Raw genomic sequence first — 13740 nt, forward strand, 5'->3', positions numbered from 1 at the left:
CCTCTCCACATTCACTCTATCTAGGCCTTTCAATATTCAACAGATTTCAATGAGACCTTATCCCCCACTCCCCCCATTCTTCTAATCTCCAGCCCAGAGCCATCGAATGCTCCTGTGGTCTGGACTAGGGGTGATGTAACTTTCCATTCACACTCACAAAACTCAACATGGACTTGTTCCCTTTCCACTATTAACTTCTGACCATGAATACTTTCCCCAGTGACTAACCATGGCTAACATTTTAATCAAGCAAAAAATAAAAAAAGATCTGAAGGAATCCGGTAGGATCTGTGGAGGCAGAGTGGTCGACATTGCAGATTAATCCTCTGCTCCAGCCATTTACCGTTGCTTCAGATGAGAACATTTGCTATTGCTTGGGTCAAATATTTCAACTCTGCTCATTGTTTTGTTCAGTCTTTGGGAACTGTTTAAATGTTTCTCTCTTGCTAATATAACTAAACGTGTTTTGATTGTCACATACCACATTCCAGTCGGGTCACTACAGTTTTCTGATTTAACCTCCTGCTGCCTTCTTCCTCATTTTTATTTTAGTCATTGTTTTCTGAGAACAGATTTGTCCTGGCTGGTTCTCTGTGAATAAAATGCTGTGGACTTTGATTCTTCTGCTTGGTTTCCTATCCAGTGAGTGACAACCTGCACTGGAATTTACATAATCAGTGTTGGTTTGGGAGTGTAACCCCAGTTCCAGAACAGAGTTTGAATACTTGTAGACACTAAGATTGTGGGAAACTGGAGTTCAGAGTACACTCTAGATGAACTCAGTGGGTCAAGCAACATCTGTCAGGGGCAGGGGAAATGTCAACAACTTGGGTCAAGACTTTGCATCAAGTCTGAGCAGAGAGGGAGATAGTATAATTAGGAGAGAGGGAGAGGTGTGAGATGGGAGATAACCCTGGGTTTCTGCTCAGGACTCTGGCGTGGGGATTGAACCCACAATGTACTGACACAGTGGAGAGAGCACTGACACAGCAACAGCACTGACTGCACTTCAGTGCAAAATCATTGACTGTGGTGTTATGATCAATATGCTGAATGTGACCTGGACATGTTTTTGATCTCATGTTCAAAAATATCTTTTTTGCTTTGTTCCTTTCCCCTCAAATCTGAAAATGCCTTCCGCAGTCTCAGGTGCATTGTGGGCAGAGAAACATGTAACAGGAGTTGTGATAAGTGCGATCACAATCGATTATCACTATGAAGCAAAGTACCGCTCGCACACAAAGTATTGGTGCCGAGGGCGGACTTGTCAATGTTCAGTTTTAGTGGAAACAAATGAGCAACATGAACGGAGTGGATGAGTGTCAATCACAGATAACCTGGAACGGGGAATATTTACTGTTACTATGGAGGATCTTCACTCTGGAGATACAGGATGGTACAGCTGTGGAATTACATCAACAGATCAATCATGATCCAATATTTAATGTATATCTACAAGTATTTAATGGTAGGTTTCTTAGTGATTTATTTCTCAATGAACTAAATGTCTCATCCATGTTTCCTCTGTGAAGGATCAGTGCAATAGGTGTCCTTGGGAGTGACACTGTGCCGATCTCGGGTTTAAATTTGCTGAATGGAGAAATGCCCATCTCAAGGATGAGTCTGAAGAACAGCAATCTCCTCCTCGTCCAATTCAGCCTCAGGACAGAGTATCAGATTTTTATTCAGACCCTGTCCATCCCTCACTATCTCTGCATTAACATCAGTGCCAAATGCTTCCCTCTCTATGGCAGGTCTCCGAACCCACTCACAATTTCATTTTCCTCTCAAAGCCACTGAACATGTGATGGATATCTCACAAGTTTCTGCCTTTAACCACTCAGTAATCAGTTTATTAGGAACAGTTCTTCCTATGCCTAATAAAGTGGCCACGGTATGTTCGTGGGTTTTTCTACTGTTGTGACCCACTCACTTCAAGCTTTGACACATTGTCTTTTCAAATGTTCTTCAGCACTGTCATAATGTGTGGTTATTTGAATTCTTGCCATCTTCCTGTCAGCTTCAATCAGTCCGGCCACTCTCCTCTGACTTCTCTCATTAACAAGCCATTTTTACTCGTAAAGTTCCCATTCACTGGATACTTTCTTATTTTAGTCAGCACTCTCTGCAAACTCTAGAGACTGTTGTATGTGCAAATCCCACAGAATCAAGAGTTTCTTGGATACTCACACCTTCCTGTCTGGCGTCAACTATCGTTCCACGATCAAAGTCACTAAGATCACATTCCCCCCCCCCCCCATTCTGATTGCCTGAACACTGAATCTCTTGACTATATTGGCCTGTTCATATGGACTGTATTCCTGCCACATGACTGACTAATTAAATATTTGTATTAACAAACAGATGAATAGGTGTACCTAATAAAGTGACAGAGCAGAGTTTGATTTTCAAATGTTCATTCAGTGTCTGAAAATTGAATTCCTCCCCACAGAACCGTTGTCTGTTCCTGTGATTTGATATCTGTCACCAATGTATTGCCCTGGCTCACATCTTCCCTGTTTTGCTGTAGTTATTTAATTCACAAAGCTGCTGTCCTGCTTTCAGCCTGTTTGGATCATTGTGGAAGATGAGGGATGATGTGGAAAGTGTGCCATCCAATTAGCAGGAGGTTTTCTTGGTGAGGGACAATAAGGTTGGTCTTGGGGCTTTTGTTCAAGAGGAGATGAGGAGAGAAGATGTTGGGGAGAACCGGTCGCAGCGTATGATGCGGTGGGAGACCTGTTTGTTTGAGATGGATTGCAAGGAATGTTCTGAAGGGCCCTGCACGTGAGCAACAGAGAAGTTCAAGATGAGCTCCAGCGTGTGCACATTTGACTGTTTAAATAGAATGGGTCCTTTTCTTTTTGTTATTCTTTCCTAACACTTCAGTAAAGAGTCATGAATATAATTCCTTTAATCGTATGCAGTGTACTGTCTGTTATTTCATGGCATTAATTTGTAACAGGGTAGTAAATGACACAGCATCCACACAAACCAAGGTTTGGGGGGGAGATCAAGGATGCCTCAATCTCACAAGTTTAGCTGGGCCAGTGATTGTCTTCCCTAGACTTACACAGCCGAGGAAACAAACTGGTTTAACCAGCAAAATGTCTCTCATCTCAGGGGCTTGGTGTCAGTGTCCTATGAGTCTCTCCAGAATTCCCTTCCCATTCAGCACACTTCGTATGAAATAACCTCACCTGGGCATCCAAACATCTCAGATACCAATGAACTGACCATGCACTGTCAATTCTTAGACGTCCAGTCCCATCAATATTACTGCAGCGCCTCAATAGGCTTGGAGAAAAACATGACAGGACGGTTAATGTGACAATCTTCAACAATAGAGAGACCTGCAGATATGAGATCGAAATCAATAGCACCGTGAAGTTCTAATTTCAAGGGAGGATCATTTAAATGTTTATTTTTGTTACTCTGTTACTGCTGCTCTTATACTTCTAGTGAGAGTAAGGTATTCCTTTTCATTTGTAGAAGCTGCACATTGCAGCCTCCACGGGGTAGAAAGAAAGAACCCCATCTAACTAGGAAAATAACCTACTAACTACAAAGAAAAACATAAGGAATTAACCCCCTGGAGCAATACATTTGACCAAAATCTAAATATATATAAAAAAGTCATCAACTGCCATTTCATATTTACAAAACAAATAAAATTGAAAGGATGTCATATAACTTAATTCAAATTAAATGATGATATTGGGCAAAAGAACCCCATCATCTCTCAAAATCAAATTGAGGATCAAAAGTTGTACTTCTAATTTTTTCCAAACTAAGACATAACATCACTTGAGAAAACCATTCAATTAATATAGGGGAAGAAATATCTTTACATTTTAATAAGATAGCCCATCTTGCCAGTAGTGTAACAAATGCAATTAAGTGTTGATCTGAAAATGAGATACCCTGAATATGATGTGGAACTATTCCAATTAGAACAATCAATCGATTAGGTTGTAAATTAATTTTCAAAGCTTTAGAGATTGTAGAAAATAAAGATTTCCAGAACGATTTTAATGCAGAACATGACCAGAACATATGTGACAAAGTAGCTACTTCAGTTTTACATCTATCGCAATAGCTATCTATACTAGGAAATATTTTAGATAGTCTCTCCTTTATATTCCAGATTGATGAATATTATATATTCTTCATTATCTAAACAACCTCAATGTGTTATCTCTCTCGATTCAGAAAAGGCATTTGATAGAGTTGAGTGGCCATATTTGTTTAGAGTATTAGAAAAATTTGGTTTTGGTAGTAATTTTAATAGATGGATTCAAATGATTTATAAGAATCCTATTGCCACGGTTATTACTAATAATTGCAGGTCTTCTTTATTCTCACTTTCTTATGGCACTAGACAAAGATGTCCATTAAGTCCTTTATTATTTAATCTTGTATTGGAGACTTTAGCTATAACATTACATGAAGCTAAAAATATTCATGGCTTCTCTATGAATGGAACCATACATAAGATTTCTCTTTATTCAGATGATCTTTTGGTTTTTATTTCAAATCTTGAGGAATCAATTCCTAACGTTTTGGAAACACTTAAAGATTTTGGTAAATTTTCAGAATATAAACTTAACTTCAATAAAAATGTAGGATTTCCTAAAGGTTTATTTGCAGCTTGAGTCTCTGGTGAGAAAGGCAAATGCAATGTTATTTTTCATTTCAAGAAGTCTGGAATATAAGCACTAGGATGTAATGTTGAAAGTTCATAAAACACTGGTGAGGCATTATTTGGGAGTATTGTGAGCAGGTTTGGGCACCTTGCCTTAGAACGGGTATGCTGAAACTGGAGAGGGTTCAAAGGAGGTTCACAAAAATTCCAGGATTGAATTGTTTGTCATAGGAAGAGTGGCTGATGGCTCTGGGTCCATATTCCTTAGAATTCAGAAGAATGAGAGATGTCCTGGTTGAAAACTGTTGAATGATGAAAAGCCTTGACAGAGCAGAGGTGGTGAGGAATTTTCTGATGGTGGGAAAGGCTATGACCAGTGGACTCAGCCTAAGAATGGGGGTGGGTTGTCCTTTCAGAACATAGACAAGGAGGAATTTCTTTGGCCAGAGGGTGGTGAATCTGTGGAATTCTTTGCCACAGGCATCTGTGGAGGCCAAGCCTTTATGTCTATTTAAGGCAGAGATTGATAGATTCTTGATTGGTCAGGACATGAAGGGATTCAAGGAGAAGGCAGGAGGTTGGGCCTGAGAGGAAATTTAGAGCATTCATGATGAAATGGTGGAGCATACTCAATGGGCCAAGTGGTCTAATTCTGCTCCTATATCGATGGTCTTATGGAATATGGCATGATCGTCATGGCTATCCCTCGAGGTTGTGGATAATGGTCTTCATTTTGTTGATCTATTTATGGGTTCTCAAGCACCTTATGAGTCCAATCTTGGCTTTGAAAGTTCTTCTGCATTCAGGACAGGTAGTTCCACATGGCATTTTGTGGTTGCTGCCTCTCTTTCCATTTTCTTCTCTTTTCTTCTAATTCTGCACATCTGTTCGTTTTGAACGTTGCAGTTCCTTCTTGGATGATAGATTGCCAGAATTTCCTGTCCTTGGCATTGGTTTCCCAATTGTTGATGTCGATGTTACATTTCTTCATGCTTGCTTTTAAGACATCTTTGAATCTCTTCTAACATATGAAGTAGCCCTGGAAAACGTGGAACACTTTCTGTATCTTGGAAGTCAACTCTCCTCCATTGTCGACCTTAATGATGAGATCCAACATCATCTTAAATGCGCTGGAACAGCTTTTAGACATCTCCGAATGAGAGTCTTTCATGATCGTGACATCTGAACGGAAACCAAAATGTTAGTGTACAAAGCAGTGGTAATCCCAATGCTCCTGTATGCATTAGAAACTTGGACAACATACTGATGACATCTGAAGGCACTTGAAAAGTTTCATCAACACTGTCTTCCAAACATCTTAAATATCAGCTGAGAAGATAGAAGAACCAACGTCAGTGTGCTAAATGATGCAAAAGCAGCAAGCATTGAAGCCTACTTCATCAAGAACCAAATAAGATGGAGTGGTCATGTCGTTTGGATGAAAGATGAATGTCTGCCGAAACAAATCTTCTACTCCCAGCATAAAGAAGGCAAACGTAAAAGAGGCGGATAAAATGGCATGATATCCTTCACCTGCTATGTGAGGATGTGAAGCAATAACACCAGAGTCTGTTTGGATCTCGTGATCTGTTCGGGTCAGGGTTACCTGATGTGTGTGGATGGCTAGAGAAAATTCCAGATACAGTGGTTCCACATGTGAATCAGGATCTGTTATACCTGAGATAATTAATCATCTGAGGGAAAGAACTTGTTTTCTTTATTTCTGCTGCCAAACAACAAACCACATCTGATTCTGACTTTGAAAGGGACCCTTTCCCTTTTCAAGGACATCCAAAAGCAATTCCCAAAGGATATGGTTGAAACTTGTGTTTTATTTACTTACAAAACAGAATTTAGTGAAGGCCCAATGGATGCTTCATGTAAACAAATTGTTCTATCCTCTTCCTGCATCACTCCATCTCTTAAGACCATAGACCAGAAGACCATAAGGCACAAAGATGTTTTGTATCTCCGAACTTGTTCACATCAGCATATTGAACAATGGTTGTTGAGAAGTTTTTCATTAAGTGATGGGGCAATGCAGAAAGAGACCGGAATTATCTGGCTATGCGTAGCAACCATTGGTACTTCTCTATATTTTGTTTGGTAAGACAAGTAAAGAAGATATAAGTTCTAACCACATCGTAGCTGAGGGTGAACATCACACAGATGACAGGAGTAGTTGATGTAATAGGATTAGCACTCATATTATGCAATGTACAACGTTTAAGCAGATATACATTCATGGCTAGTATGCTGCACAGTTTTCCCCTAAAACAAGTGTAACAAACCCAAAGTAACAAAAGTTGTCCATGTATCCTGAATTATTTTATCATTTATCTATTTATATACAACGTGAAATTAAGTGTTTGTAAACAATTGCAAAGTCAGCAACAAAAATTCAGGGAAATATAAATGAGCTACCTTCTTGCATCACCTCAGCCCTCGCACTACAATGAAATCAAAAGCAACACACACAAAATACTGGAGGAACTCAGCAGGTCAGGCAGCATCTATGGAAATGAATAGTGAAGGATTCAGACCACTGCAGCTAATTTCACCTCACACAGTATGCCAATGATATGAAACCTGATTCTGATTCTGTATAACTTCTCCAATATGTGTGACACGTGAGAATTGTTATCCCTTGTACTGAAGCTCTCCTCTAATTTCATCTGTCCCAGGGAATCGTACAGCATGAATCTGGTTAAGTCACACTTCGATGAACATTGGAAGATTTAACTACAATCACAGGTATTTTGGGAAATTAGCAATGGTGAAGATGAGCAAAGATATGCAGGGTCAGGTGTCAGGGAGACCATGGCAGTGAGATAAGTAAGATAGAAATGTCTTCTCCTTGGACAAGTATGACCTATTCATTTACTGTGCCCTATGATTCTATGGGAAATAAAATCAACAGGGATTCTGTATTCACGCACCATTTCCTGTCAAAGTGTGGTTGATTTGTTTAAGAACAGATCTGATGTGGATTTTTCCCATTGTGAATGTGCAATTCCCTCACATCTAACTGAAACAAAGTGAAATCCTATCAGAGCTCTTGAAATTGCACTGACAGTTGCAATAGAATACAGTAGAGGTTAGCTTTAAAGTTCCTTTAAATAGTGGAATCAGCCTTCAGAGAGAAAAGGGAATTGTATGCTGAGTTTGCATGAAAAGCCCCTTCTACATCACACCTATTTCCCACTTTACTCCCTCCTCAGCAGCATGTTCCCAAAAACAGGTTTGATAGAATGATCACAACACACGCAAAAACCTGGAGGAACTCAGCAGGCCAGGCAGCATCTTTGAAAAACAGTAAACAGTCGACCTTTCAGGCCAAGACCATTCATCAGGTCTTAAGTCATGTCTTTCTCTTGTCTCATGTTTGATTAAACTATCACCAAGTCAGGTCCAGAATGATGTACAGATCTTGGGTCCAAGTCCATAACACCCTGAGCTTTAGAACTAAGGGAGATGGTAAAGAGGGCTTATTGTATTAGACAAGCATTGAGCATTCGAGGATTCTTGTTGCAGAACAGATTCACCAGGTTGGTGCCTGTATTAGAGGACCATAAAAAGCATAGGTGTAAAATTAGGCCTCTCATAACCTTTGACACCTTCATTAATCAAGAACCTATCAATCTCCATTTTAAATTCATCTAATGACTTGGCCTTAGAATCATCACCCTGTGTCTAAAAAAATCCTTCCTTGTCTCTGTTTTAAAGGAATGGCCTTGTACTCTGAAGCTGTACCATCTAGTTGTAGACTCCCCTACTACAGGAAACATCCTTTCCACATCCACTCTCTAGGCCTTTCAATATTCAACAGATTTCAATGAGACCTTACCCCCCCACCCCCATTCTTCTAATCTCCAGCCCAGAGCCATCGAATGCTCCTGTGGTCTGGACTAGGGGTGACATAACTTTCGACTCACGCTCACAAAACTCAACATGGGCTCTTTCCCTTTCCACTATTAACTTCTCACCATGAACACTTTCCCCAGAGACACCACAGCTAACATTTTAATCAAGCAAAAATTAGAAGATCTGAAGGAATCCAGTGGGATCTGTGGAGGCAGTGTGGTCAACATTTCAGATTAATCCTCTGCTTCAGGACACCTCCAGCCATTTACCGTTGCTTCAGATGAGAACATTTGCTGTTGCTTGTGTCAAATATTTCAACTCCGCTCACTGTTTTGTTCAGTCTTTGGGAATTGTTTAGATATTTCTGTCTTGCTAATATCTCTGTAAGTGTTTTGATTGTCACATACCACCTTCCAGTCAGGTCACTGTGGTTTTCTGATCAAACCTCTTGCTGCTTTCTTCCTCATTTTTATTTCACAGTTACAGTATTTCACTCTGAGACAGATAGGTCCCGGCTGGGTCTCTGTGAAAAAATAGCTGTGGACTTGGATTCTTCTGATTGGTTTCCTACCCGGTGAGTGACAACTTGTGCTGGACTTTGCATAATCAGTGTTGGTTTGGGGATCATACCCCATTTCCAGAACAGAGCTTGAATACTAGTAGGCACTAAAGATGTTGGAGACTGGAATTTAGAGTACACTCTAGAGCGGGGGTCGGCAACCCGCGGCTCCGGAGCCACATGTGGCTCTTTTACGTCTGTGCTGCGGCTCCCTGTTGCTTTGAGAAATAATTGGTTGTGGCGACCCTTTTCCTGGCACATCCGAACCGACTCACAATTAGATAGCCTACGGGGGTTTGCGAGCACAGAGCTTTGGAGCCTCTGCGCCATGGGGGGCAGGTTGAGGGAGGCTTAAAAGTGAGGCTGAAGATTTCGAATAAAGTTTTTTCCTTCGACTGCAGTTACCGACTCCGTGTCGTAATTTTAGCGCTGCGTGTAGCACACCGCTACATGGTCAGTATTTAATTAAAATGTATTTTATGTTGGTTTGTTAGTTTTTGAAATGTAAATCTAAATTTGAAGATTATGGTGATCTTGTACAATCTAAATAAGACGTTGTGGCGACCCATTTCCTGACACATCCGAACCGGCTCACAATTAGCCAGCGTTCAGGCTAAGGGAGATAGCCTACGGGGGTTTGTGAGTACGTGTCTTTTGCAGCATCCGCGCCCATGGGGGGCGGGTTGAGGGAGGCTTAAAAGCAAGGCTGTTTAGTTCGAATAAAGCTATCTTTGACTGCAGTTTACTGACTGCGTGTAGCAACCGCTACAACGTGTTTTTATCGCTGGCTGTCCAGAGGGCAGGTGCTGAAACGCTTTGTCGCGTGTCTGGAAGAAGTGAAAACTTTCCTGGGCAGCAAAGGGCTCACCTTTCCTGAGCTGGAACAGCCAGAGTGGCTGGAAAAGCTACACTTCATGGTAGACATGACAGCGCACCTGAACACGCTGAACACAGCTCTTCAGGGGTAAGGACGTACAGCCCTGCACATGTTGGAGGATGTTTTGGCATTCGAGCGCAAGTTGACGTTGCTTGCCAGAGATTTACAGAAAGGCACATCGTCTCACTTCCCCAATTTGAGAGAGTTCAAACAAGGTCACGACTTGATAATTTCGGAGTATTTACATTCTGCAATCATCGCAATGCAAACATCGTTTGGGAAACGCTTCTGTGAGTTCAGAGAGGAAAAAAACACATTATCCTTCCCGGTCACTCCCCTAAGCATCGATCCATCCCTACTGAATACGACTGCATTGTCAGGTGTGAGTCAACCTGAACAAGGATGATAAATATTTTAATTGCCTATTATTTTGTGTATATTCATATGTTTTCATTGTTCAGTGAAATAGTCCTTTTATTTTTCAGGTTGACAGCTGGCTGACATTATTTTTGGTTTGCTGCTGGCGGCAAATTTAAGTTTGGCGTTTTTCATAAATACAAGAAGGACTCAAATAGACATTGAGTATTTTACTTAAAAGTAACCTTCAACCCAACGTCTTTTTTTCGGAGGTCAAAATGTTTTTGTTGCATGCAGAAATGTAATTTCGTTTTCTCTGCAGGAGTTCATCAATTTCATAAATGCAACACATTATAGTTTGTTTATACATAGCATAAAGGCAAAACAAAACGTTGTATGCAGTGTTATTTCATTTTAAATGTCAAACGGGTTTTGCGGCTCCCAGTGTTTTCTTTTCTGTGGGAAACGGGTCCAAGTGGCTCTTTCAGTGGTAAAGGTTGCTGACCCCTGCTCTAGAGGAACTCATTGGGTCAAACAACATCTGTCAGGGGGAGGGGAAATGTTATTAGTTTGGGTCAAGGCTCTGCACCAAGTCTGAGACAGTGCAATTAGGAGAGAGAGAGTGGTGGAAGACAGGGGAGAGAGCCCTGGGTTTCTGCTCAGGACTCTGGAGTGGGAAGTGAACCCACAATGTACTGACATACGGGAGAGAGCACAGACACATCTGACACAGTAACAGCACTTCACACCAAAATCATTACTTGCAGATGCTGGAAATCCCAGCAACGCACACAAAATGCTGGAGGAACTCAGCAGGCCAGGCAGCATCTATGGAAAAAAGTACAGTCAATGTTTTGGCCGAAACCCTTCAGCAGGATTAAAATACCTTACTTACTTTGAGATATGTGAAAGGAGCCCATTCCTTCTCTTTGGGTTTATGTGTGGATATGAACATGGCTGCTGCATTTCAAGATTGTGAACAGGATAGTAAATCTTCGAAGCTCTTCTAGAACACTGTAGGAATGCCTGTCATGGGCAAGGGACAGGTCGGTGTTCAGCTTGCTACTCCATGAGATTTACTCATTTCTGTGCTGGACCGAGGTTGCAGCCTGCAATTAGTGGGCTCCTGAATCAGCAGCAGTGATGACTGGCTTCAGGTCTTTGACCGACTTTCGTGAATTTCAGTCCTGAATGTAACTTGCTTACCTTCATGGTTTGCATGATTTTTTTTCCCGCTCATTGGGTGGTTCATGGAGTTTAACGAGTTCTATTGTTTTTTGGCTGCCTGTAAGGAGGTGAATCTCAAGGTTGTATATAGTATAGATTCTTAGATAACAAATGTACTTTGAACTTTGAATTTTGAAATTGAAGTGCAATCTGATTGGCTGTGATCCCATAAGCTATCACGCCAATGCAATGAAATAGGATTCTGAATTTAACCTTTCAGAAGTGTGGTCCGGTTTAGAGTGGATGCTGCAGAGCCAGAGAGTTATAGTCTGTGGAAACAGGAGCTTCAGCCCAAGTCCACAGGGCCTTCCTGAGCTTCTCCTATTTCCCTGCATTTGGCCCACATCCTTCTAAAGCTTTCCTGTAGATGAATTTGTCCAAATGTATTTTAAATAGTGTATTTGTACCCACCTCCAGCACTTCCTCTGGCAGCCTTTTCCATGTACACACTGCCCTGTGTGGAAAACATTGCCCCTCCAGGCCCTCTAAAACAGGAGAGTTCAATTCCATCAGCCATTCCTTTTGCCACTTTCCTAGTTCTATCGGGTCACCTCTCATGCTCTGTTGCTCCAAGGAGAAAAGGCCGAGTTCCATTCTCATAAGGTGCGCTCCCCAATCCAGGCAACATCCTTGTAAATCTCCTCTGCACCCTTTCTATGGTTTCCATGTCCTTCCTGTAGTGAGGCGACCAGAAATGAGCACAATACTCCAAGTGGGGTGTGACCAAAGTCCTATACAGATGTAACTTTACCTCTCGGCTCTTAAACTCAATCCCAAGTTTAATGAAGGTCAATGCATTGTATGCCTTCTAAGACCACACTGTCAATCTGCGTAGCAGCTTTGAGTGTCCTATGGACTTGGACCCCAAGATCCCTCTGATCCTCTACACTGCCAAGATTCTTACCATTAATGTAATATTCTGTCGTCATACTTGACCTACCAAAATGAACCGCCTCACACTTATTTGGGTTGAACTCCATCAGCCAAGTTTTGCATTCTATCAATGTCCCGCTGTAACCTCTGACAGCCCTCCACACAATCCACAACACCTCCGAGCTTTGTGTCATCAGCAAAATTACTAACCCATCCCTCAACTTCCTCATCCAGGTCATTTATAAACATCATGAAGAGCAGTGGTCCCAGAACAGATCCCTGTGACACTCCACTGGTTACCAACCTCCATGCAGAATATGACTCATCTACAACCATTCTTTGCCTACTGTGGGCAAGCCAGTTCTAGATCCAAAAAACAATGTCCCTTGGATCCTATGCCTCCTTATTTTCACAATAAGCCTTGCATGGGATACCCTATCAAATGTCTTGCTGAAATCCATATACACTACATCTGCTCTACCTTCATCAATGTGTTTGTCACGTCCTCAAAAAATTCAATCAGGCTCGTAAGGCATGACCTGCCTTTGACAAAGCGGTGCTGACTATTCCTAATCATATTATGCCTCTCCAAGTGTTCTTAAGTCCTGTCTCTGAGGATCTTCTCCATCAAGTTACCAACCTCTGAAGTAAGACTCACTGGTCTATAATCTCATGGGCTATCTTTACTCCCTTTCTTGAATAAGGGAAGAACATTCTCAACCCTACAATCCTCCAGAACCTCTCCTGTCCCCATTGAAGATGCAAAGATTATCGCTAGAGGCTCAGCCATCTATTTCCTTGCCTTCCACAGTAGCCTGGTGTACATCCTGTCCCGTCCTGGTGACTTATCCAACTTGATGCTTTCCAAAAGCTCCAGCACATCCTCTTTATTAATATCTACATACACAATCTTTTCAGTCCACTGCAAGTCATCCTTACAATCACTAAGATCCTTTTCCGTAGTGAATACTGAAGCAAAGTATTCATTAAGTACCTCTGCTATCTCCTCCGGTTCCATATACACTTTTCCTTTGTCACAGTTGATTGGTCCTGTTCTCTCATGTCTTATCCACTTGCTGTTCACATACTTGTAGAATGCCTTTGGGTTTTCCTTAATCCTGCTTACCAAGGCCTTCTCATGGCCCCATCTGGCTCTCCTGATTTCATTCTTAAGCTCCTTCCTGTTAGCCTTATAATTTTCTAGTTCTCTATTATTACCTAGTTTTTTGAACCTTTCTTAAGCTTTTTTCTTCTTGACTTTTAACTTTTTAACAGCCTTTGTATACCATGCTTCCTGTACCTTACCATCCTTTCCCTGAGTCATTGGAATGTACCTAT

The 13740-nt window shown here is 41.4% G+C and overlaps 1 protein-coding gene across 1 annotated transcript in view; it reads left to right on the forward strand.

Annotated features, from left to right (window-relative positions):
- The window catches only part of LOC132380889 (uncharacterized), a 127173-nt gene that overhangs the window by 57185 nt on the left and 56248 nt on the right, over positions 1–13740 (forward strand). Inside the window, 4 exon segments of the mRNA XM_059949806.1 lie at positions 1144–1430; positions 1432–1468; positions 2453–2489; positions 3103–3183. Coding sequence (XP_059805789.1) covers positions 1144–1430; positions 1432–1468; positions 2453–2489; positions 3103–3183 — 442 coding nt within the window.

The sequence above is a fragment of the Hypanus sabinus genome, chromosome 25 (genome assembly GCF_030144855.1).
Source record: "Hypanus sabinus isolate sHypSab1 chromosome 25, sHypSab1.hap1, whole genome shotgun sequence".
NCBI lineage: Eukaryota > Metazoa > Chordata > Chondrichthyes > Myliobatiformes > Dasyatidae > Hypanus > Hypanus sabinus.